Below are 27867 nucleotides of genomic sequence, written 5' to 3'. Positions count from 1 at the left end.
AGTAGTACTTGCTGTTTGGTTCTTTGTTGGAACAGCAACAGTAAATCGGGTGAACATGTCCGTCAGTACCAGCACATTCTCATATCCTCCAGATGACATCTCCAGCTGGGTGTAGTCCATTGCCAGAACCTCTAATGGAGCGGTAACGTTACTGCATGTCATTGGGGCTCTGATTCTTGGAAAGACATCCTTTGCAAGTGTACATCGCTTACACTGTCCCGTCCATCCTTGAACATCTCTAGACATGTTGGGCCAATAGTAACTCCTTCTCATTAACGTTAGGGTACTTCTTTCACCAAAATGACCTCCGTGCTCGTGCTGACAGACGTAAACTACTCGCCGCAAGGGATCCGGAACAACCAGCTGGCTAATCTTTTCTCCATCTCTTGGGTCATAAATACATCTAAACAACACTCCACGATTCAGCTGAAAACGGTCAAAGTCTCTGAAGAGTTTCTTCAACTCTTGAGTCATACTACGTTGTCCTGCTGAGCTTGGTCTTTTGTTTCTAGAGACGGCGTCATATACTGGACCTATCACAGGGTCATCCTTTTGCAGTTTCATGATCTCATCCCAGCTGTAACCACTCACTACTTCCCTGACCGATGCTTGAACAGCTAGCTGAACTCCAACTTCGTCCTTCTTGATCTCTTGAGCTGGCCACAAACATGCGTGCACCTCCTGAGAACTGATTCGGATAAAATCCTTTTCGGTGTCATCTCGTTCGGGTTCTTCCTTGGCAGGTAACCTCGACAGGGCATCAGCATTTGTGTTCAGTCGACCCGGCTTGTACAGAACTTCGAAATTGAACTCTGCCAACTGCGCCGCCCAGCGCTGCTCGACAGCCCCGAGATTGGCCGTCCCCAGATACCGCAGAGGATTGTGATCAGTCACCACCGTGAACTTAGAAAACATGAGGTACTCTTTAAACTTTTCTGTTACAGCCCATTTAAGTGCCAGTAGTTCCAGTTTAAACGTACTGTAATTCTTATCATTTCTCTCTGACCCTCTTAGACCCCTGCTTGCAAAGGCGATAACTCTCTCAACTCCCCCCTGCTTTTGGCCTAACACAGCTCCGAGGCCCTGGCGGCTTCCATCAGTAGTGAGGATGAATGGGACACTAAAACTGGGGTATGCAAGCACCGGTGGAGACATCAGACACTGTTTCAGCTTTTCAAATGCAGCTTGGCACTCGCTACTCCAGAAGAATGGTTCACTAGGCTTCCTTTTGGTCTTACCGCCCATCAGTGCATGCAATGGTTTTGCCGTTTGAGCAAAGTTTGGTACGAATCGCCTGTAATAGCTTGTGAATCCAATTAACTGTCTCACTTCTGTTACACTCTTGGGTACCGGCCACGTATCTAGCGCACTCACTTTTTCATCATCAACCTTGATTCCTTCTGAGGAGATTAAATGACCCAGAAATTTCACTTCAGATCGCAGGAGGAAGCATTTGCTCGGTTTCAACTTTAATCCGTGCTGTCGTAGTCGACCAAGGATGAGCTCTAGTCGTTCACAGTGGCTCTGGAAATCTCTGGAAAACACGATGATATCATCAAGGTAAATCAAGAGCACATCGAATGTTAGGTCACCAAGTACCACCCCCATAAGCCGCTGGAAGGTGGCCGGAGCGTTGCACAGCCCGAATGGCATACGTGTCCATTCATAAAGTCCAAATGGAGTAGTGACGGCTGTCTTCTCACAGTCTTTTTCACTTACAGCAACTTGGAAATAGCCGGCAGTCAGATCTAGTGTGGAGAAGAGCTGAGCATTCCCCAGAGCATCTAGGGACTCTTCCACTCTTGGAAGTGGATATGCGTCTTTGCATGTGACTTGGTTTAATCTCCTGTAGTCACAGCAGAAACGTACACTGCCATCCTTCTTTTTGACGATCACAGCTGGTGACGCCCACGGACTTGAACTTTTCTTAAGTATGCCTTGGCACACAAGATCTTGGACATGCCTTCTGAATTCCTGAAACACTTGTGGTGGCACTCGTCTGTGTCTCTGTTTGATTGGAGGAGCATCACCAGTGGGGATGTCATGCTTCACTGCTTGTGTGTACCCATAGTCATTGTCGCTCTTTGAAAATACGTCTCTGTATTTTGTTAACAACTTCCTTAGTTCTTCGTTCTGTGTGGGTGTAAGGCTTCCAATGTTTACCTGGACAGGTACTGGAAATTCTTCAGAAACTTCATCTGCTTGAATGTGTATCACCTGTTTGACATGCAGTGTTTCATTCTTCTCTTCAAACTCCAGCATCTCTTTAGGTAACACCTCATGTGGTTTGGATACAACTGCCACTCTGCATCTTGGGGTAAGTCTGATAGCTTTCTCACTTGAGTTCATAACACGCACAGGAACTTTACCACCCTCTGTTCTTGTTAACACGTTGGCTACTAGTAGACCATTGGGCAAACTCGTTTCAGCTGTGGGCTCAACCAGTACTGGACACTTCAGTTTAGGAGGTACCCTACAGCGACCTTCGAATACTCTTTCGCTCCGCGGAGGAATTGTGATGGCCTTCTTCCCACCCACTTTGACAAATCCAATCTTCCCATCTTGACTCAGATTTTCAGCTTTATCAACACTGGCTAGCACTCGTCTAATCATTGCTTCCTGCTGTTGCCCCCTCTTGTTAATCTTCTTTACACCTTTTCCTGTTATCAACAATGACTTCAGCTCACTGATGATATTCATCCCAATGATCCCAGAAAGCCCTCTTATCTCTTTGGCCTCTGGGCTGGTGTCCGTCAGCACAAAGATACACTTCCCTGGGAGAATTTTCCCCATGCATTCCACATCAGCATGTAAACACCCTAGGACAGGAATGTCGAGCCCATTTGCTGCAGTTAGCCTCACCCAATTGGCAGATGACAGTTTCAGTTCTTGCTCTCCGAAGTGCCTTTTGAAATGAGACTCCGTAATCGTTGAAACTTCCGAACCCGTGTCTAGTAAGCAGTCCGTCTTTACACCAGCAATCTTGACATCAACTGTTAGGCAATCTCCAAAAGCTCCTTCTTTGAGGGATTCAGTTGCTTCATCCGTCCATTCAGCAGTACGGCTTCTTATCACTGATGGCCCTGAGCTCGCTGCTGATGTACCAGCTGGCGCATTAGCTGTATTCGTGTCAGCTGTCCTCGCAGAATGTCGAGACTGGTCAGTTACATTAGCGGCATCTGTGCCTTGTGGACAACGTCTGCTTGTATGTCCCGGTTCCCCACATGAATAACAAATGTACCGTCCATCGCTGTCTTTCAGGGGTTGTCGTTTAGGGCGGGCCTGCTGTGTTTGAATCCTACTGTTGCTATGCACTACCTGATAAAGCTCTTCTTGACGGACAGAAATCCTTTGTATGGCCTCATGCAGCTTTTCGAGAGTCAGTGTAGACGAAGCTTGTCCTGCATCAGCATTTACTACTCGAACGCGAGGGCTGGATTTGAAAGTGCTTGACATTTGTGTCTCCTCTTCTTCAGACCATGTGATCGCATCTTGCATTACCTGAACAAAGGTCAGAGTTGTGTCTTCTTTTACTCGTCTCTTCATCTCCCGCCTCAGGAGATCATCCCGAAGACCGAGAACAAGTTGTTCTTTTAACACGCTTTCAGCATCAGGGACTCGGTTTGGCTCTCTAGACTGAACTTTGCTTAGTCTTTCCTGCAAATCATATGCATACGAGCGTATCGTCTCCCCTGGCATCTGCTTCCGTTCATAGAAGTCTTTAAGTCTAGTTCCAACAGGCACTTTGTCTCCGTACGTCTCCAGCAGGACTTTAAAGATGTTTTCTGCAGAGCCTTCCGTTTCACCCAGCATAAACTTCACAGTCGCTTTAGCTTCACACTTGAGATGCTGTTTCGCCAACTCCACTCGGTCTTCCGCTGGCACTCTCATCACCTGGAAAGCAGATTTCATCGATGACACCCATTCTTCGATGCTCGGTTCACCTGGTTTTGCGGGGGAGCCGCTGAATTCTGGAAGTTTTCTGTCTCGTGGAATATAGACGGCAGCTGGAGGTGCTCGTGAGGCGGTTTGTTGCTCAATGACTGTTCTTGCTAGAGACAAGGCTTCCCTTTGTTCCGACCTGGCTTGGTCAAGCGCCCCTGTCTGTTCTGCAAATCTTCTTTGCATTTCTTCCATCTGCCTTCTCAGTTCGTCGAGCTCTGCCATTCTTCAGCTTGTAGGCCTGGGACTCGTGAGACAAAAAAAATGATTAAACTGCCTAATTCTATCCTGTTCGTGACGCCAAATGTAACGGGTTCGTTATGGCCCGCGTAGTAGGGGAAATTAATACGTTACTTTGGAAGACTTACAGCGGAAAGGATCTTAGTCCCCCACCCCAGTACTTTGAGTCTCGGTTTATTTTTGTTGTACGTTTTATCTTACCCTGTTGTATCATATACTAAAGGAACCAAAGAGTGTGGCTTCAGGTATGTTAAATAACACGGCGGCTGTCTGAAGTACAAGTATGTAAGACAGCATCAGAGTAACTGTCGTTCCACACTCCACAAGTACCTAACAGAGCAAGTGAGACGCCCCTACTCTAAAGTAAGTAACACCACAATATCGTTTTAGATTAATTGAAACCATTAATCATTTATTTTGCCTTTTCCTTTAAGGTTTCCTATTCCTCTCTGCAAAACCCAGCAAAATTGAGTTTAGATTAAGGCATGAAATGAATAAAATAAAACAATATAAACAATAATAATTCAAGTGATAAGATTTGTGCAGGGTAACATTTACAATTTACATTCTCAACAACACAACTATAAATGATCAAACACTCACGTTTTCGAATGTTCAGTTCACTCAGTCTATATCAATAAAACTTGTAATGATATGTAAAAGTACCACTCCGTAGCCACTGAGTGCGATGACTTGCGTTGACTTGCGTTGAGTGCGATGACTTTCGTTGAATGTGATGACTTAACACACGTGAGAATAGTAACCAGGAAGATTACAGATGTGTGCCAAAGATGTCACTTGGATGGCAGGGCAACCATAAAAAAACATCAATAATGCTCGACCGTGCACGATGAGTATCCTCGGAGAAACAGGGGATCGCGCACGTGTTCAGGCGCACGTGGAAAAACACAATCCTCCACGCAAAAATCTCGAAAACATAAAACACAGTCACGGACGCAATTGCTACTTGCAAAAATATGCGTTATGATGACGCTCGTATCACTTAGCACTCGGGAGTTCTTTTCGGCATTACAGCGAAGACTACGATGATCGGTGAAACTCTCGACATTAGCAGCTCTCTTCCGCTCTTCAGTCAGCTTCCAACACCGTCTGTTTCTTTCAATGTAACTTTACAAAACCGAACAAAATAAAACTGTCTTACATCTACAACGAGGAACTGTGTGAAATAAATAAATAAATCACGTTATTTTCCTGCAAACGTTCGACCAAAAACTCTCTGTATAACTTCACAGCGAACGCTTCACTTTACTCTCTACTTCTTCGTACGGCGCGCCTGCGTCTCGGCTCACACTCCGAAAAAAGTGTGTCAAAATAAAAGTCCCTCAGGAGAAATACATTCAAAAATGATTACCATTACATTCATCAAGAAGCTATCTCAAAAATCAAGTAAATAATCGACATTGGGAAACAAAGTTAATCCTTACCACTTAATTTCCCGGAAGCCATACCATGTCCCGCAGACGTAAGCAGCAGAATTGCGCATATATGCATAATCCTTATCATTCTCATCTCTATCTAGACAAGTCGCCGCTGTCACGTTCTCTGTCTGACAGAAACTCAGGATGGAGCGTTTTGATACTGTAGGGGGGCGGGGTTCTGCCTTAAAGGGTGTCAAAGAGAGCCAGAGCATCTAATAAATGCTAATAAATGTAAAGTTTCACAAACATTTTTAAAATCCACATATGCACAAGCCAGTCAGGTAACTTTCACTTTCGTTGAGGTTGCACGTATGTTGCAATGCTGCAAATTTACATTTACGCATTTGGCAGACGCTTTTATTGCGTTCTTCGAACTAACGCCATCCTAACATTACATGATTTTTACATGAATGATTTTTGTCCCATGCAGCACATGCATAGTTAGTCCTCAGATCAGACTGTACTTGTGATCTGTTAGAAGGATGTCAGGAGTTGGCTCCCATTCACAGTTAAATACCGGAAAATTGTATCTAAGGGTCCCGTAGGAGCCGCAGTAATGCAGACCTCTAGTAGACAGTCCATTACAGTTTTTCTCAATTGCTAAAACACTAAAACCCATTGGCTGAACTTATGTAGCTAATTGTGCAGTCTGTCAATACCTTAAACCATTTCTCATGGTAAAACACAATTTGCAGATCTCACTTAGACTCTTCAGCAAAATGCTAAACACATTCTCATTCTCAAAACACATTCTGCACTCTAATGCACATGTCATCCATACTGGTAAACACAAGTGGCAACAATCAAATACAAATAGAGAACATATTCTCATTGATTGAACACAACCACTCAAAATTGATTTAACCTGTTTCAAATGATATAAGACACAACCGATATAAGCCAGTTCAGAGAGCAAACAGGTTGTTGAAGGTGAGAAAGTCTGAAAATGAATAGAAGAAACAATGTGAGAGGACGAGTGCTTATGCGAGGTGGGCGATGAGGAGGAGGGCAGGAAAGAGGAAGATGAAGAGGAGGTCAAGGAAGAGGAGAAGGAGAGGTGGAATTGGACAGCGGGCCATTGTTGAAGTTCCTGGTCAACGAGGTGGTAATGTCACAATCTGTGCTGCTATCAGCAACCATGGTGTTCTGCATCACCATGTATAATGTCAGGACTGGATACGGCACACAAGAGGCTTCTTCCCCATTGCCTCAGGAAGGACAATATTGCTTGTGATGTCCATGAAGTGCTCTGGCCCGACCCAGCCCAAAGACAAGAAGCACATTGATCATCACATGTTTACTCTTTTGTTTTCTGATTTTATATTACAGTACATCATTCAGCAAAAGACAAATGATGGAAAAATATAAAATTTGTTTTGAGATAAAAAATGTACTTCACTCTGAGAACTATGTATTTTCTATTTATTGGTGTATAAATGAACAATTCTTGTTCTGTAATTTCTTTCTTACTGTAATGAACATATTTGCACCTCCTTGCTTTGCAGCGCATTTGCTCCCCCTGTTGGTGACATATGCAACTGTTTGCAAAAAAGTACTGTAGCTCATGGTATAAAAACAGGCATTATTCATTATTTAATATGTAGATTATTTAATTTTCCCAGTTTAAACAAAATATATATATTACAAAAAATGTTACATTTCTTATTAAAAAAACTTTTTCCTTTTTTATTTTGTAAAAGAAATTAAAAAATGAAAGTTTTTCCATTCTCCGTTTTTTATTTGAAAACGGATATGGAATGATCGGAAGATAACCTGATTCTGGCTTCACTGTTTGCTGTATAATTTTGCTGATCAGTTAAATTTGAATAGTAATCATGTTTTTGTATAATTTTCCTGATTATATATATGTTTGTTCTCACATTTCTACTGCTTTTGTGCTAAAATGGGCTGAAACTTATTTCTTTACATGTTCCTATGTCTCTGTCTAAGGCTAATATGCCAAAGTTGTGAAAGGTATTAAAAGGTATTAAAATGTACAAATATATCGAATGTTACATGACATTTAATGATGTGACCAGAAAGAAAAAACTATTAGTTGATATACGGAAATAGAAAACGAAATTTATAAATTAATACAAATTTCTAAATTAAAACGAAGGTGGGGTTATGGAACCTTATATAAAGAGTTTCTGCTGTTTTTAGAGAAAATGATTCTGCTATTGTTACAAGCCGAGGAACCCTTTTTGGTACTATTTAGTACCATTTTTCATAAGAGTGTACTCGTTTGATATGATATGTTTCTTTTAAGTACACTGTTACTATTGCTATGTGAAGCACTTTGGTCAAAACTCAACACTCGTAATCTCCAGTGAAGTTAATGAAGTGTGCTCTAGATGGCGCAATTTAAACAGTTGCAAACCATTTAAACCTGTTTAATCAGAATATCCCATAATCTATTTGGAAATTGTGTATTTAAATTTGAGGAATTAAACATAATGATGCATGTAGTTCAAACACATACATGGAGAAAGACGTTTTGGACGTTTTAATGAATTGCTTGAAAAACAGTGTTTAGGCTATAGTGACCATAGAAATCTAAACACTTTGCTGACTACGTAAATCCATTACAGCATTGAGGCAAAAGCAACAGGGGTTTTAAATGTCAATAATTCAAACTATCAACACGTGTGTGTTCTCTTGATTTTCCACACACCATTTTAATAAACTCTTTTGAACCAATAGGTATTGTAAAAAAGCTGTACAAAAAAATGACATATCATTCAGAAGATTCGGTGCAGCTCTTTGTATTTTACAAGAAACACTTAAACTAAAACACTGCATAAAATGCAAGATTTTGCATTAAAAAATGTATTCAAAGCAATAACAACATTCCCTTGACTGAATTTGCATAGCTACAGAATTTCAAAGTCAGGGGTTCAAAGTAGAAAACTATTGTTTCATCTCTTTAGTTGAGAAGGCCATTTTTTCTTCCCAGTAGGTGAAGGTTTTTTATCACTTGGTATATTGTTCAGCAGCTGATGGGACGCATTGTACACCTTGAACAATAAATACACCGCAACTGACTGTGGCTGATACATTCTTTTTTATCACACACGTTGTGGCTTTACATTATTTGATCACATTATTTTTTTTAAATGTTTTGTTATTGTAGGCCCTATAGCCAAAGCAAGTCACTATCATATGTGCCAATGATGTTTGTTTTGTTTAATGTCTCTTGTAAAGAAGAGCTTATAGTTAATGGCACACCCTCAGTCGCCGGGATCATGAAGTAGTCTATGTTATGTAGGTGAATGCCCGCCTGTTCCTCTTGCTGATCAGGAAGGAAATGTTGCTGGTTGTGGTTGATAGGAGACATCAGAGAATTTCCCTCTTCTGGAAGCTGCACAGAGTGTGCAGGAGGAGGAAGAGGGGGGGAGGGGGGGGATAAAAGGAGGGAAGAAAAGGCCAAACTCTCTTTCCCTACCGTAGACATGAATCGTAGACTATGCCTGAGAAAGAGTAAAAAATATAGTGAAATTATGAGATGAGGAGGTTACCATTAGTTTACCACTGTATAGACAATACAACGATAAATATAGAGAAAGGAGTTTTACCTGAAGAAATAAATTGTGAGCATCATAAGGGCTACAAAACAACACAGCCCACAAACTGCTGACACACAGAGCCACGCTGCATCGCTATCCTCAGCTCCAACTATGACCACTGAACCTGAGAGTAAGGGCAGGTGAAATGCCATTTGGAGAGGAAGACTGACACATTGTTAAACTTCAGGAATGTTACTAATAACCATTTCCTGTTCTGTATTTTAAGGTACCACGTTCCTTATCAGGTTCCGTTATTAAATTAACAGATGTGGGAGAAACAGTATCTGAATCAGGACAATGATATTCAGGTCATGTTCATGCTCAGGTCATACCCACTAACTCTTACACAGACTCACCTATATCAAGACCTTCTCCGGATCCCCCTGAACCTTCAGGAAACATCTCCTGCAAGAGAGTGAACAGACGTGTGATGTGCTGCGTTGAGCATGTGGATGCATATCATCCTGTTTTTAAATTGATATTACATTGACTAAACGTACCAAGATGTTGCTTTCAAAGGTGGTAGTAGTCTCTACAGAGAAACATGACAAACAAAAGTTTAAATGTACCTCCAAAAGTTTTTTGTCGAACATTAAATAGTATTTTAAAGCTGCTTCACATTGAGAAATCTTTAAATTAAAGGGATAATTCACCCAATATTGAAAATTCTGTCATCATGTGCTCACGCCTGTGTGACTTTTTTCTTCCACAGAAAACCAAAACATATATTTTGAAGAACGTTGCTTAACGAACAACAGCAGTCCCCATTCACTTTAATTGTATCGGCACAAAACCAATGCAAGTAAATGGTTCAGATTACCAACATGCTTCAAAATATCTTCTTTTGTTTTGAAGAAAGCGGGTGAGTGAATGAGGACCAAATTCTCATTTTGGGCGAACTATTTCTTTAAGAAGTCTTTTAAAGCATGTTTAAGTGGATGACTCTATTCTATTTATTTATTTACTTTTGTATTTATTAATTTTAACCATAAATGTCATTAAAATTAGCCATTGTAATACAGTTAGGATTTAAAAAAATATATTAATATAGTTGTACTGGAAGTGAGACAAGAATAAAACATTTTTAGATTTATAATTTGTTACAGATGTGTAAATATGTACCAATATGTATTTCGTTGTTTGACCAGGTCATTCCAAACACAGTATCAGTCCAATCACTGAAAAGGTCATCAAACTCATCTTTGGCCTGAATCTGAATCTCATACAGAGTGTGTGGCAGCGCATCAAATATCACCAAAGACAGTCGTCTGCTCAGAGTTTCATTCATCCACATTGTTTGGTACTAGATACACATACCAACAGAACATATGAAAAAGTATCAAAGCCACAACTCAAGATACACATAGATTTATGTACATGCAAGGAAATACATAAAAACTTCCATATTACCTTTTCTGCCTGTTGTGGTCGGTATCTCAGATGAAAGTCCAGGAAATAGTAGCCATGTTTCCAAGAACTGGGATAAGACCAGGACACTTTTAACATTTGGTTACGACCTTTAACTGCTTTCACTTCCACTTTGGTAGGAGGGTCTGGTTTAACTACAAACAAAATATGTTTTTTATAATTTAATAAGTGTTAAAACGTCTTATTACAGGTGCTGTAAAAAAAGACCACCATGAAGAAACACATAGCCATTGGGATGGAGAAGCAGAAGCACGCACTGATGTCTTGTAGCTTGAAGAGGATTTCAGGGCTGGTGGCGCTGCCCACTGTGTTTGTGACACAAAGTTTTGCCAAATGGAGCGTTTGGTCGCCCTCCTCCACGGGGAAAGCACACCAACACCGCGAACGAGCGAATGAACAATGAGTACGAGTGAAATTACCCCACAATCTTTGGAAAGAAAAGGAGAAAAAGGGCATTATTATACTTTAAAGTTTTCAAAACCAGCATGATTTTTTGCTGGACAGAATAGCACAAAAGCTGTTCATACATGTAAGATAATCTTCTGAAGCCTTATGAGAAAATGTATTAGGCATTTTATACAAGGATCACATGACCTCAGAAGACTTGGACCTCAGTGCGCCAGTCATATGGACTACTATTTGTTTCCGCCTTTAAGGGATAGTTTTTATTTTCTCTATTTACATACCCTCTTGTCATTTCAAACATGCATGACTTTCTTTCTTCTGCCGAATGCAAAAGAAGATACATTGAAGATGCCGGTAACAAAAAACATTGTAACCATTAACTTGCATCGGTTTTGTGTCCATATGGTAGAAGTAAATGGGTACCTATAGTTTTTGGTATCATCTTTGTTATCAATCATTTACCAACGGCAACATAAATGATGTTGAACATGAACATTTTTGGGTGAACTATCCCTTCAAGACATCTATTCTATCATGTGGATACTGACACAGTTGTGGTAAGTGAGGATTACTTTGATATAAATTAGTTTCATGTTTACAGACACGCACGCACACACACTTACCCTCTTTTAAGGAGTAGGTAACACAGTGGCCGTGGGGTTATTGCTTCTTTAGATGTCCAATCACAGCGGACATTGCTAGTGTGAGACTTCCTGTAGCAAAAGATTGTGGATCTCTCTGGGGATGCTGTAAAAAACACAAGAATGTGCATGATTCAGTGTACGTCTTAAATAATATATTGATGCATCTGTTTGTGAAAGAAAGTCCTCACCCCCCACACTAATGTTAGTAGTTGAAATCAGTCTGTCTCCTCTATAGCAGCTGTAATTTCCAGCATTGGCCAAGGTGAGATGGGGAAGCCGTAAACTCCTTCCCCTTTCCACACCCACACGCAGTTGTCGGCCATTCAGAGTCCATCGCGTGCGCTTTTTGATGCCCCTGGTCACCCTGGATCTTTCCTCCTCATAATCGTAGTATTCATACTCATCTTCCTCTGGAAAGAAGTCTGTTCCCATGGTAACCCCATACACCTCCTCCTGTCGAGCTCCACCCGGCCTCTCTGATTGGGTGGGTGGATCAACATCACGCAAGACACGCCTTGAAGGGGGTCGATCCTCTATTATAGTTACAGGTTTAACTGTGACCTTGGTGTTCTCTTTAGGTTTAGTATAAATTCTGGAATCAACAGTCTTTGTGTTTGTTCCAGTTGTAGCACCCGCTTTGATCTCATGTATGCTATTATCATCAACATATAGGGAATCGCTTTGGGTCGTAAAGCCAACATTTACAGCTTCTGACCTGTTTTTTATGTGTTTTTTATGCACCACTGTGGCCGAAACCAATGGTACATCATTCACTGTGACATCACCTCGGCAGCTGAGCACAACATTGCTTCCTATCTTCAATACCAAAACTCCTGGAGGCGGCTCTGAAAAAATTAACATTTCACTGTAGTCAAACAATATTACAAAAGTTGACTCATCAGATTAATTCCTGAAATATTTTTGTCCTTAGACACATACGCACCGAGTATCGAGTCTGTGCACATGCGTGAGTTTATATATTTCATAGTTCAATGAGTTAGTAAAATATGAAACGAAATTATGCAACAAAGAGCTACTTTTGATTTCAGTTCCTTTTACTGAGATATCCCAAATTCTTCCCCATAATCTTCTGTCTTTTTAAATGAGTCTAACTGGAATGCATGTAGCACCAACAGATTGGCTACAAGCTTTAGTTTAAGAAAACAAAATCCAGAATACTTACAATTATTAGAAAATGAAATTAGCATAGGCCTATAATAAGTAAATACTTTAAAGTAAAAAACGCGACCCCCATAATGTTTTACGCGTCACGAAACACAGTATCACTTTAGTTGTAGTAAAAGTCATCCTTACATGTTAATTGATACCTTAAGTTCTCCTTTCACTCCTCTTGAGATAGGATTAGGTAAAATGACCTCTCAATATTAACCATTAACCAGAATCGGATCCTAATTCGCAGCAGCGGTTAAACACAGAAAACAATCGTCTAATAAAACTGGCTGAAAATATACTGTACACAGAATAGGTCAAATAAATACAGTGACATGGGTCAAGCCAAATCAACAAACGAATAAATGATCTTATTTTGTTAAGTGAAAGTTACCTTTGCGAGGACACAGCTCTTCATGATAACAGTGAACTTTCACCGCAGATAAAACACAGACGAGTAACTTCAATGTCGATCTGCTCCACATGGTACTAAATAAGATTTTTGCTTCAAAAAACAATGAGGTTCAAAAATACTATTATGCGCATAATTGAACATGTCAATTTAACAAGTTCAACGTGTCGACTGTTTACATTTTCCCCCATCAGCATTGAGAGACCAAACATAAACTTATTCAATGAAACGATTAATTAAAATTCTCGATGTCTCCGAACTATTCGTCTGAGAAATATTTTCACTTCGGCTCGGGGTCTTGTATATATGATAGATCCAAAAGAGTGCAGCCCCTTCCTCTCACTCTAACATATTTAACTATCGGTTACTTCAACAAATCCGCTCTTGCGAAACTGTTGAACCACAAAGACAAACAAGTTCCTATTTGCCAAGGCAAAGAGCGTGAAACGAAGTCTTCTGTTTGCGGTCAGGTTTATTAAACAATAATAGAGTGAGAGTGACCCAAGAGACCTCATGTCTTCGACATGCACGTGATCATAAAGTTATATGTACTGTATTATCCCATAGCCTACACAACAATACCTTACCTTAATTTGCATGTAATTATCAATGAAACATTGATGGAGCAACATCATTAAAAATAACAATATTATTAGTCATAACAAGTATACACTATATATTATAAATAATAAAGTATTACCAGCTATTTAAAATAAGTTAAAACCCAGTACATGTGTGGTTAGGAATTAAACGTAATACATTGCTTGTGAAAAATGCATATACTGTAAATGCTGTTCGCAGTAAAATAACAATTTGTCTTAATGCAAAAACTTTCAATAAAGCTAAATGTTTTTAAACATCAAAGTAAATTTTTCAAAACAATGAGTTCTACAAATGGTGTACTAATTTGTATTGCCTTTTTGTTTAATAGACTCTTTAATATTATTCTGTATTGTTCAGCAAAGGGTGTATGTACAGTATACATCCTGGAGCAAATTTGTGAGGATATAACCACTTTGCACATCCTACGCAACCAAATCACTCCTCTTTCCCATACACCGTTAAGAAAATGATTTGTTGTTATTAAGGCATTTCCTTCTGTGCCAAACCAACATTTTATCTGGATATTCACAGCCTAATCTCTATTTGTCTCAAAATAATTGTCACGTTTTGGACAGTCACTAACACATCAGATTTTTTTTTATCATTCCATGCACTAAAATTGGCATGATGTGAAGGTGTGTAAACATTTAAAAGGCTGTTTGCCTTCTTGTGAAATGGTCATTTATGCTGATGCCATGATAATAATTGATTAGCTTACAATATTATTTATTTCTTGAACAATTATTCAAAGTCATTCACACATACACAGTTAGACACACAATCAGGACCAGCTTAGTACTTGTTATTTGAAGTAATTTAATTTTTTCTTTTTTTCAGGCTCATCTACTGTTCACAACACAAATAATCATCGGACATTAAATTCACGTCAACAGAAACTGTGAAAAAACAAACATTTGACATTAAACCTCTTATTGTATCTGACAAAATATTTTTGTAACAGATGAAATAATGTTATGCTGTGAATGGAAGAAGGTAGACATTTTAAACACTGACACATTTTGCTTTTAAGGCATATAATAGTTATCTCCATTCATCAGTATGAGATTTAGATGTACTGTAAGTTACACAGGGTGCATTGGAAGCTTAAGGTCTATCTGTCATTCACAATTAACAAACACACGCACACTATTCTTTTACATTCTTTCTCTCATTAAATTACGCTCAATCTCATCCCAACATTGGTGAAGGCCACGTTTAGACCAGGGTGGTCTCCATTTGGTAACTCGAAGTTTAAGTTGACAAGTTTTCAAAGTCCAAACATTCACTATGACAGTCCACTGGATCCATGCACATCGTCTAGGCAAACAGCTGGACTCCAGTAGATCAGGGTTTAGGAGTGCGGAAGAATCAAACTTATAGTCTAGACAGACGTTCAGGGTTGAAGCACCAGTATGGTGCAAAGAAATGGATGAGGACGGAAGGGTTTCATCCAGTAAAGTCACGTTCTCACTGAGAACGATAGTGTTTCCGTCACACACAGAATCTTAGTGCTATTCTCAACCTTGGGAACAGAATAACAAATCTGTAGATCCCTATAATTGTTTGTCTCTGCCAAACAAACCCACGTGTCCTTCTCTCCAACAGCACATGGGAACGTTCACTTCGCAGTTGATAATTCCACATTATATGCAATTTAAAGATAAATTGTCAGTGAAGACAATGTAAACAGGCTTAACAATGGCTGAGCAACAAACACATACAAAAAGAAAAATATCCTTTTTTAAGCTAAGAAAAAGGGCATAAGACCACATAAGAGACTGCTGATACAGAGAAAGAAACATAACTAATGCATCTGAATACTGAAACAAAACTTGATGATACAGTGCACTATTTACTTTGTTAAAGGGAAAGTACACCCAAGAATGAAAATCCTGTCATCGTTTACTCACCCCCAGATTGATTCAAACCTGCATATATTTATTTGTTTAACTGAACACACAGGAGTAATGTCAAATCTCATTGACTCCCATATATTTCTGGGGGATGAGATCTGACCTTCTTGAAAATGTCTTCCTGTATGTTTAGCAGAACAAAGAAATGTATGCAGGTTTGAAACAATCTGAGGGTGAGTAAATGATGACAGAAGTTTCTTTGGGGGCGAACTGTCCCTTTAAGGCCTGTTTTTCACATTTATATGAAGCAGAGTACTTTTTAACAAACGACAGAGTGTTGGATGTTCATCTCTGGATGCAGCTGGTAAGCTAACATTTTTAAGAAGTGTATAAACATTTTGGCTGGTGTTTGAATAACCAACCAGGTAATAGCCTACATAACTACTAATTTCTGACAATATTCTAAAGCTTTATTTAGATATAGAGCAACAGCTGTTATGCAGTAAAGACACTTCCAGTATGAAAGTTCTGCTTTGTTGTCACAGCTTCAGCTTCTGGCATGTGTGGAGGAAAACTGGCCTGATACTCAAATAACCAAAATGTTAAAATGGATATGATGTTTTAGGGTCAACCATGAGTCAGAAAAAAGTTTCTTCATCCAGAATTTTTTTTTACTTTGACCTTTTTTTTGCACGAAAGGGCAATTAGCTTTAATAGAGAGAAGTGTGTGATATTATTACCATTGCCAATGTTATATAGTGGTTGGCTGTTTTGACAGCTTGGCTAAAATGGAAAACTCTTTCATCCATAAACATATCAAATAACTAAATATGAGATAAGCTAGTTATCTGAGATCGTATAGAATGCAGGTGAATGCACACAAAAATAAAACTCTCTTTGTCCTGACTTGTTGCACAGTTTGCCCACTGATTTGCCTTTTTATGCATTTTGAAATAGTTTTTGCTCCCAAACTGTCTATCCGGTGCTCTATCTTTACTGGCCATGTCCTCACAAACATGACCAAACAAACACCAGGGGGTGTGAGGATCCACATCAAGGATTCCAAATGATCTATACACCCATCAGATGTTTTTTTCTCACTCGCCGCCGGATGTTTCCTCTTCAATGGCAGGTTGGCTGCCGGCACCACTGGTCCGAGGTCCAGCTCCCCTCTCTACCAACACTGCTTCCTACAACAGAATAATTCATTTTCAGTGAAAAGACCTTTAATTAAGTTTCATGTAAAGATCAAAAATAAGAGTTTATTAATTAAAACAGATCACATTTTTATCATGGTTTTATTGTGTTGGCTGCTTTTTATTTTGTAACTTTTACTTAGTCAAAACAACTCAAATGCACTTTGATTGGAATTACTTGGAATAGTGCACGATAAAAAACCTAATTTCTGAAAATGAACTCTTTTGACCATACATAGTACTGTATATAATATTTTATATTAACACAGTTGCATGTTATGTAACATGATAACCCATATGAATATCAATAGGGTTCTCCTAAATATTGGGGAACTTGTGAAAGCTAAAACAGAGACCACTAGAACACCCACCCCTGAAAAAAGAGAAATGAAAGTGTTCTTAAGATTCTTCTGTTTCCTGTCATTTGGTCCTTAGGGGAAATTTACTTTTTGACAGTTCACAACATTACTAATTTAGTCTCACACTTCATCAGCATTCTAACCCCTATTTCATCAAGATTTAAATTGATGTATGTGGCACAGCAGTTCTCTATTCAATCACTGCTTTCAGAGCTCAAATGTTGCCTTGATATTTACCTGCACTGTTCCAGCACTACATCCTCCCGCCTCTCTTTCTGTATTCCTAACCACACTGAGAGCAAAATCATCAGAGATGTTTTTGAGGACAGATGCATTAAAAGCTTGACCTGCCTCGCCCGGGGTTGCATCCTGAGGGCCAGTCGCAGAGGATGATATAGAAAGGGGTGGAGCTTGAGTATTATCATCACTAGTAGTCGGTGTGTTATGTGAACTCGTGCTGTTTGTATGTTTTTTCTTGCGAAGCGTGTCAATCCAACTGCTGCTGTGGCGAGAGGCGAACGTGGCGAGAGCTAGTGAGCTCAAGCGCATGTTCTTTCCCGATGTGATCAGCTCGCCGAAACCTTCCTGGTGCGCAAATGCGTAACCAGAGCGCCGAGAGCAACTTCTCCCCAGACGGCCGAGAGCACTGCCTCCAGCTGCCCCAGCCCTGCCCACTCCACGACCCGCGCGGCCACAGGGCTTCCGCTTTTTCTGCCGAACGAGTTGAGTGTAGCGCACCTGCAAAAGATGGAGTGAGTAATAAAAAGTGGGGTAAGTGTGTGGGGAAAAATTGTGTTAATTTACTGATGTGCACCAAATTGAATCTACCGCTATGAATCAGAACATGTAGTGCACAAATGTAATGTACAGTGTTCATAAATTGACCTAACAACCCAAAACGAATACAGAACATGGGGGCAGTTTTCTACTTCGAGTTTTCATGCATGCAGCTATGTGCAGTGAAGAAATATTACAAAGATGATTGACCTTTGTGTAAAGTTTCTACATGCTTTATTTAGGGGCCGTTTATACATTTGCAACAGAAATCTTTACATGTGTTTTGGCTGATCCGTTTGGTGGCAAACATTTAAAAACCAGTGAAAACAATGATCAAGCACATCATTTGTTTTTGTGCATCGACGTGTTGAAACTGATTTACTGCCCAATTGAAGGCGATGGCACACCGGATGCGGAAACGTCAATTCATGTGGTAGAATCAAGAAACTTATGAGAGTTTTTCCGTTATTCCCAAACATATAAATGCATCTTGCAGCTTATTTTGAAATCAGTTTGTACATTAAAGATGATTAAGACCAGCGGAGATATATATATTTTCCCAATTCTAAACACATACACAAACAAACAGTATGGCTTTGCGTTGTGCTTCTTTAAAAAAAGTGACATCCCCGGCTACTGGCCTGGTATGCTTGACAATGTGAACCTTTTTAAAAACAAAAAACAAAACTTTTCTGATGAGCCTTTTAGAAAATTGTATACATAATGTCTTCTCTACTATGGAACAGTTTAACATCAATATCCCATTTTTTACATATACATTAGATGTGGAACAATAATTAAATGAATAAAAAAATTCAAAGATGACAGACAAAGAAATGTCACACACATACTTACAGTATCAGACAGCTGAGGTTTTAAGTCTAGTTTGAGAAAGCGGAAGGCAAGGACTGGAACAATACAGATGACCGTTGCCAAAGCAATGGTCAACCACACCAATGGCTGTCCCAGTGTGTTATGAGCACTACCTGTGGTCACAAATAACACACACACAAAAAAACACAGCAAATGGTCACATAGATTACCACGTTATATGCAATATGCATTTTAAACCAAACAAGACTCCATACTCAGTTTAAAAAGCCAGTTCTCTAGCGTGTTAGGCAGATTAAAAAGGTTTAAATTGACATGTAAATATCCCTTTCAAATTCATTCTACAACCTAACTAAACCAAATCATTTCCAAAGACGATTTCCAGATGTAAGAAGGTATGGCAAGTAAGCTTGGGATTCTGGCGAGTGTGGGTTTGTTTGTTCATATGCACACAGCTGGCTGAAGTTTTGACTCACCCAGGAAATGAAACTGCTTGGGGAAGATGCTGAAGAGAATACTGGAATGCATAGCAAAGAGAATCGTGAAGTAGGTACCCAAAGAGCCCCATATAAAGAAGTGATTGATAGCTGTCCAATAACCAGTGTCCAAAGCAATCTATAGAGCAAGTAACAAAAGCACTTTAGCAGTTAAAAACTCAGAAAACGAACACGTTTGCGTAATATGTAGTGTAATACAGAGTAGTGATATCAAGTATTATGGTTAATTGCTGTGTGACTTTAACTAAACTCTATAATCTGTCTACATGGACTCACTTGCACGCTGACGACGATGACAAGGGCCGTCGCTGTAGTTACTGCAAAAGTCTGATAGTCTGCGAGGGGAATGCCGTTGCTCTGCGTTGCATGAGACAGAACTCCATACGGGATGAAGAACAGAACCACAGAGGTGTAGATTCCTTGTGCGATGCAGATGAAGAACTCACGTTTATTAAACAGCAGGTTCAGCTGACCTGGCTCATACAGCTTTGGATACTCAAGGCTCCTCTGTTCAGGAACATCCTGAGGGAAATGAGGAGCAGGTGAGGTGGTTAAAAAATAAATAGGTTAAGTAATTTTTGTCGATATATATGGAATAAGGGACTATTTACCTGATCGAAGATGCCCATTGCCAACACAGGCAGGGATGTGTACACAATATTGTAGAGCGTGATGAAGTACTGGTCGTAGACAGTCTAAGCAAAGAACAACAGAGAACAAAGCAAACAAAAACTTTTAGATATACAGACACAGAAAAAATAAAGAGACCCTTTCAGAGACCATTTTTTCAAATGTTAAAATGGACTATTTCTTAAATATTGTTTCTATTTGCATTTGCAAAAGAAAACAGGAGAAACAGGTCAAACTAACTCACATCTCAAATACTGCAAACGAAAACAAGATTTATATTCACTTTTAAGCAATACAATAGTAATATTTGTATATGTATTTGGGAAAAGATGAAAAACATTTTTATCGGATCACCTCGATTTTTATCACAGTTTTCATGCGTCTTGTCGTGGTTTCAGTCTTTCACATTGCTGCTGGATAACTTCATGTGATTTTGTTTCAATTTAACAAACACTGGACTGGAATGACAACAATACATCTAGAAATGCTATTTTAATGAAAATATTGAATGCTCTCTTAATTTTTTATGGATTTACAACATTACTAACTGTAACAATAATGTACCTCTACAGTACACATTTGTAGATAAAGGGGAACAATATGCAAAGTTTGGGAAATAAAAAAGTATATTTATACTGTAAGTATTTTAATATTAAGGGGTAACTGTGGCATGAATGACCTGCAGTATGCTATACAACAATCTTTGCGTGAACATACACTACATTTTTGTAATCACAATGTACCCAGAAATAAGCTATTGTGGATATGAATTATTATTATTATTTTATTACTTAAGCGAACATGAACTAAAGGGAAATGATGTGTTCAGTCTTTGTGCAAGCAAAACAACATGAACGAAGCATGCAGACTGTCAGTCAACTGAAAATCTTACTTTAGGATACATTTTTACAAATAATTTATTTTAATTATGAGTTACTATGATGAGTTTTAATGTGTAAAAAGGGTCATATTAATGTTTATGTTTCGAGACTATAATCAAATATTTCAAGAGCGGTTTGATTTGGATATTTATATGGCAGTTCCCCCTTTGCAAATTGTTCCCCTTTATCTATATATATATATATGTACTGTAGAGGTACATTATTGTAACAATTAGTAATGCTGTAAATCCTGTTTAATTATGCGATACTTTGTGGGCCGTAATCTAAAGTGATACAGTTTCATTTTAATAGGGTACAAATGTCATTTCTACGGTAAATTACACGGTGCAAAAAAAATCTCTTTATAGAAACACAAAATCTGTCTACTGTTCATAGTTATCAGAAATCAGCTAAAGCCATTTTTTTATTTACCATTTTCTACAGAAAAGTATCCAACATAATGGAAAGAACATTATATAAGCTTGAGCATAACATAACCTAAAAATATAACCTTGATATCTTTAATATTGTCTGAATGTCCTTGATATCTTTAATATTGTCTGAATGTCCTTGATATCTTTAATATTGTCTGAATGTCCTTGATATCTTAAATCTTGTCTGAATGTTTAGGTAGCCAACTTTCTGTACATTTGTGCAAAATAATAAAACAGTGTCAATTCAATTATTAATTTCAGTATTATATTTATGTTCAAGATAATAGCATTCCAACATCACTAACCAGATCAGTCACTGTTTTCGGTAGAGATTATATTTCTATATGGCAAATATTTTACTAGTAGGCGGAGTAGAGTAATACCAACAGACCCTACAGTTATGACACATGCTGCTAATTCTGTGTAATTGAATCATTCATCGAAAAGGGTGTGTTCAAAATAATAGCAGGGTTAAAATAGAGATGTAAATCATTCTGTGAAAAAGCTGGTGTCAAACAAGTGGCCCTTATTTAAGGACAAAGGCAGCAAATCTTGTATTGTTCATTTCTCTCTGAAAATCGGAGTAAAATGGGTCGTTCCAGACATTGTTCAGAAGAACAGCGTAATTTCATAAAAACATATAAAGAAGAACAGATAAGGATAGGCCGCTCAGTTAGAATGATATAAAATGCTTTAAATTGTCAACCAAAACCAGAAAGACGTGGAAGAAAACGGAAAAATACCATTTGATTGGTTTGAAGAATAGCCAAAATGGCAAAGACTGGCAAAATGGCAAGCCAATGATCAGCTCCAGTGTGATCAAAGAAAGTCTGATGCTGCCTGTGAGTACTGTAACAATTAGAAGATGCATATGTGAAGCTATCGGCAAGAAATAGCAAAGTCCTATGTGCGAAAGAGGATACGATTTTCCAAAGAACACATTGACTGGCCTAAAGACTAATGAAAGCAGGCACAGTATACCTTGAAGACAGTGAAGCATGGTGGCGCAAGCATTATGATATGGAGATGTTTCTCATACTATGGCGTTGGGCCTATTTTTCGGATTCCGGGGATCATGGATCAATTTGAGAACATTAAAATACTTAAAGAGGTCATGTTGCTTTATGCCGAAGAGGAAATGCCCTTGAAATGTTTGTTTCAACAAGACAACGACCCCAAACACAGCAGTAAGCAAGCAGCATCTTGGACCAACAAGATTAACGTTTTGAAGTGTCCAGTCCAATCATTTATTCATTTACATTTATTCATTTGGCAGACGCTTTTATCCAAAGCGACTTACAAGTAGTTTTTTTTACAGTGACACATTACTGCAGAGCAATCAGGGGTAAGGTGTCTTGCTCAAGGGCCCTTCAGTCATGACCTGCTGGCACTGAGATTTGAACCTGCAGTTTCTGATCACAAGCCCAACGCTCTAACCCAATTTGTAGGGTGACATCACAAATGCTGTTTCTGGGGCAAAACCAAGAAATGCTAATTAATTATGGACTGTAGTACAATCGTCCTTGGCTAAAATACCTTTTCACAAGAAGTTGGTCGACTCCATGCAACACAGATGTGAAGCAGTTCTCAGAAACCGTGGCTACACAACTAAATATTAGTTCAGTGATTCACAAGAACGCAAGATAATACAGTTTTCTTCACTTTCTGTAGAGTAATAACAAATGTGATGCTATTTTATTTAGAATAGAATGAGCCCTGTTCCCAATACGTTTGTGAATTGACATAAAAGTTATAATAAGGATTTTAAGCTTTACTCACAGCCAAATTGCAACTGAACTGTATTTTCACTATACAAAATTCCTTTAGTGTTGTGGGAAAAACACATAAAGGCTCAACCCATATGTCTGATGCTAAATGGATGTATTATTGCTACATTTACCAGCTCTCACCTGTGCTGAGAATCCACAGAAGAATCCAAACCAGAAGTGCACCATAGTAAAGGCAAAGTTCTTGTAGAAGAAGTAACAGAGAAAGCGACACATTCGCAGATAGGACCAGCGTCCGTGTACCAGCAGGAGTCGCTGCAGGAAGCGGAACTGGGAAAAGGAGTAATCTGATGCTAATACGGCCTGGATCCCCTCCTGACCGCTGATGCCCACGCCGATGTGAGCCGCTACAGGAAGACACATGCATACAGGTTCAGCTGGGTGACATGATAAGATATGTTTGGGGGTACTTTAATTCCAAACAGTTGAGAAGCACTAAACTACTACTACTGTAGTTGTTGTAGGATGACTCAAGAAAAGCAAGGGTCATGGGTTCGACCCCAGAGAATGCACAGACTAATAAATACTGTAGGTATAGAATAACTTAAAATTTCAGACTCTGGATAAAACTCTCTGTTTTTAATTTATAAGCATAAAGTCATGTGAACTAGTGAAAATGCATTTGTTTTTTTAAATAAATATTTTGTATAAATCTTATGATAAACTGAACTCTGAGATTGACACTTGACCTCACACAACAAAAAAACAAATACAGCCCTGCACACACCCACTGCAGCAAACAAACAAGAGTATGGAACACTGCTGCAGAGGCAGAAACCTGTGCGTGTTTGTGCGTTTCAGCACAGGATGGTGCAAAGAGATTTAGACATAAACCACATCCGTCACATCTTGTTGTTATCCATGTTCACAGGACCCTTATGAAATAAAGTTGTGACACCATGAGAGCCCACGGTAAGAATCCTGAGATGTTTTTGCTCAGCCAGGGGAAGTGACACAACCACACAACAACAGAACAAACGAACATCTCAAACTTTTGGTTTCTGTGGGCCCACTCTGGTTCTTACAGTGGCGGCTGAATGTGATGAGGGGTTTAGATTAATTTCAATTAAAGGTTGGATTAACCAATCAACATGAGATGCTTTGGGCATCCAAGGGTTTGGGAAGGACAGCGGCCATTTGTGATGTGTGTAATATTTGCCAAGTCTCTTTATTCTTATCAAAGCTGAGATTCAGTTTATACTCCAAACACATCAATGCAACATTCATGGGTGGTAGTGTATCCTATGGTGTGAGATTGCAAAATTTAGAAAACAAACTGTTAATATTACATTGTTTTATATATTATTCATAATACAAAATAGCATAAGAAAGATTTATCTTCATTATTCGTTTTTTTCTAAATCTTTGCAGTCACAAATATGCTTATTACTCTGTCAACTACCCAGATACTAAAGTTTTAGGATTTATGAATAAAGACTTTACTTGTGCAAAGTCGGATATCCCATTTGGACACCACTGTATTTACTGGAATACGATACAAAAATACGAATCAGTGATAAAGAATCAGTGTTTAATTCTGTCAAAACTGTTTAATAATAATGATCTGCAAAATGTTTGATTCTGTAACCATCTCTGCATTGATTTATGATGCACTCAACACAAATCTGCATTTCTGATCGATAAAGTCAAAGCAAAACAATTCAGCCTTAACTTACCACAGTGACACAGACAACTTAATTCACCAGGCAAACATAATGTTTAAAGAACTCTCTTACTCTTAATCATGCTAACGTCATTTGCTCCATCTCCAATGGCGAGTGTGACGGCTTTCTTATGGCGTTTAACCAGCTCGACCACCAGAGCCTTCTGTAAAGGAGTCACCCTGCAGCAGATCACTGCCCTACATGCACATGCCGTTTCCAAAAACTCCCGCTCCATATCCGCCTCCAAAGCATGAGCCTGCAAAGAGACAGTGAGAGAGAGAGATTCCTAAACAAACTAAACAAATTTAATGTATTTGCTTTGAAAATGCATGAAATGAACAAAATTAAAGGTATACAGCAAAAAATAACATGTTTATTTCCCTCTTCACATCCTCCAATTACATCTCAGGAATCAGGTGTCACCTACCAGGCTGTGCCCGCTGATGATGAGGGCAAACTCTCCACCGATTGACTCTAGCAGGGATAAGGGCGGGGCTTGAGGAGCGGGACATTTACTCTCATCAGGTGTACAATTAGCAGGACCACCTTCACATCCATTCCCAAACCCACAAGCCCCACCCCAACCCTGAGCCTCTGCTTCCTTCCCTCCATCCCTGGTGCGTGCTGACTCTAGCATCCGCTCTCTGGCTTTTCTGTCAAGATGTAGCCACAAGAAAATGATAAGAGGATGAAAAAGACACTCAGTGTCAGTATTTCAGTTACTGATGGATAGACAGATGTCAGTTGTACCTCAGTTCTTCACGCACTCTTTGGACAGTGTGTCCATTAACAAAGAAGATCTCCGTCATGTCGTCTCTCAACATCTTACAGGAATAACCAATATTCACTGCCGTCTCTGTCACAGAGAAAGAAAAAAACGTAATAAAGTTATACTAAACATACATCTTGTTTTATCCACGTTTGATGCAAAGTATAAAGCTATTGTGGTCATGTGTACCAGATCTAGACGTGATTCTTACCCTGCTTGTCTCCAGTTAGCACCCAGATCTTGATGTTAGCCAATGAAAGAATAGCAATTGTTTCAGGAACGCCCTCTTGTAGTTTATCTTCTATAGCTGTGGCCCCCAGCAGCTATAACAGGTCACACGTAAACAACAATAAACAAAATGATTCAAAGCTAAACCAGATCATTTCTATACAAACACACCATCATGTCCTGTTCGATCTCCTCATAGGCGGCAGCCAGCCGGTCATCTCTGGAGTCTGTGGCTTTATCAGCACCACGGTAACGTTCAAACCACTTCTCCCACTGTTCCTCAGACAGATCCCGATACGCCACAGCAAGCGTTCGCAACCCATCGCCCGCATACTCCTACATCAACATACAAACTTCTCAACATGAGCTCAAGGTAATAAAACATTTAGTTACTATGCTTATCAAAAGAGAGCAAATGTTAGAATTCAGTGTTAACTTACTACTGCAGTTGAGCATGGTGCTTAATAGTGTTGTAGTACTCAAAACTAGTCTTAAGACATTTTTTCGAGGTCTTGACCGCATCTGTCAATCTTGTTAAAACTCATCTTGATTGAATTAATATATGAATTGTTAAGGGCACAAATACATGTTTTTATGTGTCTTTGGTGTGTTACAAGTTGCCCATGCAAAACAAAAGATGCAATCTAAAAGCGAATGTTCACCCAGACCTGCCTGAAACACCTTGTGTAACCACACTCCCACAAATATACGTCATTTCGTAGAATGATTTGATCGCCCATATGTATACGCAAGTAAGGTGGGCGTACCTGTCAGTTCAATTTCTTTGGAAACTGATGCTAAGAAGCGTTACATATCCAAATTGTACACACGCTTGCAGTATTCGACCAATCACTATGCACTGCTTAACTGGCCAATCATAGCACACCTCGCATTTCAGAGTGAGGAGCTTTGTAAAAAATCTGCGCGTTTCTGAGAAGCGGGGCAAAGAGGAAATACAAACATGCATGGTATGTGGAAAATACAGCGTTATTGAACCTTAAATCGTGACTTGCATTTCCCACAGACACACTACGGCAAAAGATGTAAATAACTGACTTAAAACCATTTTTGGGGATGGTGAAAATACTAGTGTTCTAATTTGGCCACCACTGTATAAATGAATCTGTGAAGTTCTAAAACACCCACAAGAGGGCTCTGTTGTTTAACTTATAAAGTAGGAAGTAGACTGTAGACCTCCTTGAGTGTCATTTTAACCACCAGCCACAGGACAAACAAGCCAAGGTGAAATCAGATATTATAACTCTGGATAAAAAAACGAATCACATTGTTTGTGCAAATCTGCTGGTGCAAAATCTCTATATATTTAAATGCAAACACACATTTAGACAGAAAAAAAAAATATATATACTAACCTCACTATTCTTAGCTTTGTATACTGTGCTAGGCTTTAATGGACTAGTTTTGATGCACTTATGTATTTTGTTGCCTATGTTGTTATAATTTCTTCCAATGTTTCCTCATCTGTAAGTCGCTCTGGATAAAAGCGTCTGCTAAATGACTAAATGTAAATGTAGAAAAAAACAGGAAAAAACACTTACATTAAGGTGGTCTGAAGTGACGTTCATCAGCTCCTGGTTGCAAGAGTGTAGTCTTTCGAAAAGCACCGTGTCTGCGCCCTTACAGTACAGACGAATCCGGCCTTCTGGATTTCTTACTGACACAAACACACACACACACACACAGATTCTCAATTACAGATGTTCTTGTTTTGTGTTGCTGATGTGCTCCCAATATAGCTAACACATCTCCTTTTCAAATAAACACAAACCACCAGCAATAATTTATCGTAAACAAACACAAATGAAATGCCTGCTACACCGAGATCACCACTTACCCAGATATGAAGGGCATTATTTAGAGTTACATGAGGGTTTCTGACAAACACAACATTAGTGCTAATGTTCGACTTATTTATGATGCTTGGCAGGGCAGCCTTAACACTGCATCCAGATTTCTCAGTCCCACAGGAATTCTACTGCCTGTTTCTCTGTCACAGTATTAAGCCATCTGGCATTATGGCAATTTAAGACAACATTTAAACGTGAGCTTTCATTGAAAAAACTTTGCTTGTGTTTGCATCTGTACGAGTTA

The 27867-nt window shown here is 39.1% G+C and overlaps 2 protein-coding genes across 3 annotated transcripts in view; both read right to left on the bottom strand.

Annotated features, from left to right (window-relative positions):
* Positions 1–7999: 7999 nt before the first annotated feature.
* On the bottom strand, positions 8000–13650 carry il6r (interleukin 6 receptor). Of its 2 annotated transcripts, XM_079469563.1 has the most exons (11): positions 13229–13573; positions 12380–12509; positions 11853–12256; positions 11644–11767; positions 10873–11042; positions 10598–10749; positions 10310–10490; positions 9688–9719; positions 9544–9592; positions 9197–9311; positions 8106–9091 (listed from the first exon to the last, which is right to left on the bottom strand). In XM_079469563.1, the coding sequence occupies exons 1-11, from the start codon at positions 13317–13319 to the stop codon at positions 8758–8760; spliced, it is 1782 nt and encodes a 593-aa protein (XP_079325689.1). In that variant the 5' UTR covers positions 13320–13573; the 3' UTR covers positions 8106–8757. The 2 variants fall into 2 exon arrangements, with proteins under 2 accessions (XP_079325688.1, XP_079325689.1); XM_079469562.1 differs by having other exon boundaries at positions 8000–9091; positions 11853–12509; positions 13229–13650.
* A 996-nt stretch (positions 13651–14646) lies between these two features.
* atp8b2 (ATPase phospholipid transporting 8B2) overlaps positions 14647–27867 on the bottom strand; it is a 28647-nt gene continuing 15426 nt past the window's right edge. Inside the window, exons 17-29 of the mRNA XM_079469656.1 lie at positions 27315–27430; positions 25927–26091; positions 25739–25850; positions 25509–25614; positions 25186–25411; positions 24831–25014; positions 23218–23441; positions 19974–20057; positions 19639–19884; positions 19342–19480; positions 18890–19020; positions 17495–17995; positions 14647–16892 (exon numbers count right to left, since the gene is read on the bottom strand). Coding sequence (XP_079325782.1) covers positions 16800–16892; positions 17495–17995; positions 18890–19020; positions 19342–19480; positions 19639–19884; positions 19974–20057; positions 23218–23441; positions 24831–25014; positions 25186–25411; positions 25509–25614; positions 25739–25850; positions 25927–26091; positions 27315–27430 — 2327 coding nt within the window. The 3' untranslated portion in view covers positions 14647–16799. The remainder of the gene's footprint in view (positions 16893–17494; positions 17996–18889; positions 19021–19341; positions 19481–19638; positions 19885–19973; positions 20058–23217; positions 23442–24830; positions 25015–25185; positions 25412–25508; positions 25615–25738; positions 25851–25926; positions 26092–27314; positions 27431–27867) is intronic.

Source organism: Barbatula barbatula, assembly GCF_947034865.1.
Source record: "Barbatula barbatula genome assembly, chromosome: 12".
Lineage (NCBI taxonomy): Eukaryota > Metazoa > Chordata > Actinopteri > Cypriniformes > Nemacheilidae > Barbatula > Barbatula barbatula.
Note: the sequence above shows the minus strand (reverse complement) of the source record. Positions and strands in the feature narration are given on the sequence as shown.

Coding starts and splice junctions, on each gene's coding strand:
- il6r (XM_079469562.1), bottom strand. CDS start 13,319: ATGTGGAGCAGATCGACATTGAAGTTACTCGTCTGTGTTTTATCTGCG. Junction 12,510..13,228: donor AGAGCTGTGTCCTCGCAAAG/GTAACTTTCACT, acceptor TAATTTTTTCAG/AGCCGCCTCCAGGAGTTTTG. Junction 11,043..11,643: donor TACCTACTCCTTAAAAGAGG/GTAAGTGTGTGT, acceptor TTCTTTCCAAAG/ATTGTGGGGTAATTTCACTC.